This window comes from Austrofundulus limnaeus, unplaced genomic scaffold (assembly GCF_001266775.1).
Source record: "Austrofundulus limnaeus strain Quisiro unplaced genomic scaffold, Austrofundulus_limnaeus-1.0 Scaffold2042, whole genome shotgun sequence".
NCBI lineage: Eukaryota > Metazoa > Chordata > Actinopteri > Cyprinodontiformes > Rivulidae > Austrofundulus > Austrofundulus limnaeus.
In genome coordinates, this window is record NW_013954444.1 from 26807 (window position 1) to 30535 (window position 3729).

The 3729-nt window shown below is 49.1% G+C and overlaps 1 protein-coding gene across 1 annotated transcript in view; it reads left to right on the plus strand.

The window, feature by feature from the left end:
* Positions 1–1004: 1004 nt before the first annotated feature.
* si:dkey-16l2.16 (ras-related protein Rab-35) overlaps positions 1005–3729 on the plus strand; it is a gene marked incomplete at its 3' end in the record, with an annotated part of 7787 nt that continues 5062 nt past the window's right edge. The window contains 3 exon segments of the mRNA XM_014034302.1: positions 1005–1161; positions 1872–2356; positions 3297–3347. Of these exon segments, the coding sequence (XP_013889756.1) occupies positions 2302–2356; positions 3297–3347 (106 nt within the window).

Genomic DNA, 3729 nt, shown 5'->3' on the forward strand with positions numbered 1-3729 from the left:
CCCAGAGCCCGGACCCCAGAGCCCGGACCCCAGAGCCCGGACTGCAGCCTGAGCTGAAACCAGACATTACAGGGGACTGTGAGCTGTTCTCAGTACATGTTGCAGCTTTTAAAGGGAACTGATGTCACTGTTTATTCAAGCAGCCATGCTGTGGAGGTGCTGCAGGGGGAGGAGCTTCTGCTGCAGGGGGAGGAGCTTCTGCTGCAGGGGGAGGAGCATCTCTTCTGTATGTGTCTGAATGTTCCTCCTGTAGATATCAGTTGTTTGATTCCTCTGTGATTTCATGTGATGTGACCTGAAACTGAAATAAGGTAGATTTTTGTCTAAATGATTGATGTAAGAATAAAATGTAGATTTTATTGATTTTCTGTGCAGTGAAACATGAAACTGTTCTTATTGTTGGATCTGAGTTTAGCTTCAGGCAGAAACTAAATGTCTTTTCAGTTTTATCTGGAGGTGATGGACATAAAATAAATGTTTTTTTTGGATTAATTCCTCCTGTACCACAATTAGTTCAAACTTTTTTTGTCTATAAAATCACAAACTGATAACCTTTTTAATAAAAATGCAGAACTGGAGCTTTTCTTTCACTTATTCTTTCCTGAGAGTCCACCTGCAGCAGTGTCTGTACAAGTCAGGTGTGTGGTTCTGTGGGCGGGGCCTTCTGCTGTGGACTGCAGCTGGAGGAGGCGGGGCCTTCTCCAGGCCGTAAATGGAGCACAAACCCCGCCCACCTCCAACCACCCTGTCAGCCGGGCCGTAAATGGAGCACAAACCCCGCCCACCTCCAACCACCCTGTCAGCTGGGCCGTAAATGGAGCACAAACCCCGCCCACCTACAACCACCCTGTCAGCCGGGCCGTAAATGGAGCACAAACCCCGCCCACCTCCAACCACCCTGTCAGCCGGGCAGTAAATGGAGCATAAACCCCTCCCACCTCCAACCACCCTGTCAGCCGGGCCGTAAATGGAGCACAAACCCCTCCCACCTCCAACCACCCTGTCAGCCGGGCAGTAAATGGAGCAGAGCCGGTCAGGTGTGGCCGGGGAGCGGACCGTAGTGTGACCGGGGACAGCGCTGTTCCTGCGGGCTGTAAACTGCAGTCTGCCGCGGGTCTGGAACCGTCCAGACTCCGAGTCCTGGTCCACGTCCTGACCCAGGTGAGTCTGTTTTACTGCAGGTCCGGACTTTGGGTTCGGGTGGGAAGTTTCCTGACCTGCTGGTTCGGGGCCCGACATTCCGTCCTGGATCCAGCCCGGTTCAGATGTGGGTCCAGGACGGGTCTGGTCTGGTCTGGTCTGGACGTTAACCCGGCTGACAGTAGTTAGTTGGTTAAAGTCCAGGTCTGTAGTTGAACTCCGCGCATGCGCACACTAACGGTTTGTGTTGAAATCCAGCTCGTGACTGAAACAGTTTCAGATCCAGAAAAAGTCCTGATCCAGGACCCGAGTGGACCGAGTCCAAGCCGGAACAGCTCAGAGGTTCCATCAGAACTGTTGGACCATAAAAACACGTGTTTTTAATTAAAACTGCTCAGAAAACAGTCAGTTTTTATGTTTTTATTGATTTATGAAGAAGTAAAACTCGAACTGAAACAAGKAAATTTAAATAAAATAAAATAATTTCAGGAACTTTAATCTGAGCCGAGTTAAAGACTTCAGCTCCAGGAAGTCAGAAAACTTATTTTGAAAAAATTCAAAGCTAAACTTCAGTTTTGAGTAAATTCAGACTTTAAGCTGTGATTCAGGATAAGTTCTTCACTTCCGGTTTTACCTGACGGTGACAGTGACGTCRCTGCCGTCATTCAGCAGCTGGTTCTGGTTCTGGTTCTGTATTTAGTGACTCACTCCGGTCCTCCTGTCTGTTTCAGAACCTCTCCAGGCTGGTTCTGTTCATGTCAGCACACAGAACCTTCCCCCGGAGCAGGAAGTGAACGACTGGATCCGTCCCAGGAACAGGAAGTAGAACGTTCAGGACCGACAGACGGGTTGATGACCCGTCAGAACTGAAGATGTAGACCTGGGTCCAGCTGGACTCTGATCTGGAAGTCCCCCACAGGAGAGGGTGGAACTGGACCTGGAAACATGCGGCTCGCTGTGGTTCTGGAGCCTGAATCATAAACATTGATCTGGTTCTGGTTCTGGTTCTGCTCGGACCTGTAGACCCAAACAGGTGCAGAGAAACGGTGACTCAGCTTCAGCAGGAAATGTTCTGTTAGAAGCTGGTTCTGTGGACAGCGGTTCTGATCCAGAATCCCTGATCTGAACCGGGTCTAGAGAAGGCCCAGCAGAGTCACTGTGATGGCGGGAAAAGATTACCATCACCTGTTCAAGCTGCTCATCATCGGAGACTCCGGTTTGTATTTTGGTTCTGATCATTGGTGTGTGTTGGTTCTGGTTCTGAAGGTTCTGATTTATCTCCTGCTGAGTCTGCAGAACAGAAACATCCTTCAGCTTTACTCTTTGAGTCTGTGGTGTGGTTCTGGTCCAGTGAACCGGTACTGATAAAACCTGAGGGTCTGGTCTTTAATGTCACTGATTCAGACGTTTGGACCCGTCCACAGAACAGAACCAGGTTACAGTCAGAGATTTCTCTGTTTCCTGGTTTCAAACCAGATGTGGGTTCTGTTGGGACACGTCTGCACTGAAACCTGGAGTCTTTAGACCCGACCGACCCGGTTCTGTTGGAAGGAAAACCTAAACAGGAGGTTTTCAGGATCTGCTGAGTCATGGTCAGTGACCTGCTGAGTCATGGTCAGTGACCTGCTGAGTCATGGTCGGTGACCTGCTGAGTCATGGTCAGGGACCTGCTGAGTCATGGTCGGTGACCTGCTGAGTCATGGTCGGCGACCTGCTGAGTCATGGTCGGCGACCTGCTGAGTCATGGTCGGTCACAGCTCTGTCTCTGTCATTTAAATCTGGGACGTGTTTGTGAGCTGGACTCACCTGGACCCGGTCACCTGTCAGACCTGTTGGGGGGTCCACAGCCTGCTTTAGGTCCTGAGGTCTTGATTTAAGAAAGCGTCAGTGTTTCTGCAGGTCAGAGGTCATTAATACACGTTTTAAATCTTTAAATAATTAAAACCTGAGTACCTGTAATTAATCTCCTCAGGCAGATCTGAGGTTAAATTATTCACAATCAACAGTTTGTGTTTTTCACTTTAGATCAGGTGTTGATTTAAAGGATTAGGATTAAATAAAGTTGTGACTTTAAGAAAAATATTTTAGTTAAACTTTTATTCTCCCTGTCTGAACTGAAATCTTTCTTTTGACTGAAACTGTTTTGTGTTTTCTAGATGTGGGTAAAAGTAGCTTATTGCTGCGCTTCGCTGACAGCTCCTTCTCTGGTGAGTAGTTTATCTGAACGTTTAGAGACGAGTCAGGAAACGGTTCAGTGACTCGTCTGTCAACACTGCAGCCCCTTTCTTCACATCACATGCTTCAAGTTGAGCAGTCTTGGGTGCAGGGGAGGAGCCTCTGTTGTTGGGGGAGGAGTCTTGGGTGCAGGGGAGGAGCCTCTGTTGTTGGGGGAGGAGTCTTGGGTGCAGGGGAGGAGCCTCTGTTGTTGGGGGAGGAGTCTTGGGTGATTTTAGAAGAAAAAATTTGGGGGGTAGTTGTACGATTATAGAACCCCTGTGGCACAGTCTAAGCTTTTATCCATCCGTCCATCTTCTTCCTCTTATCCAGGGTCAGGTCTCGGGGGCAGCAGCCTCAGCAGAGACCCAGACC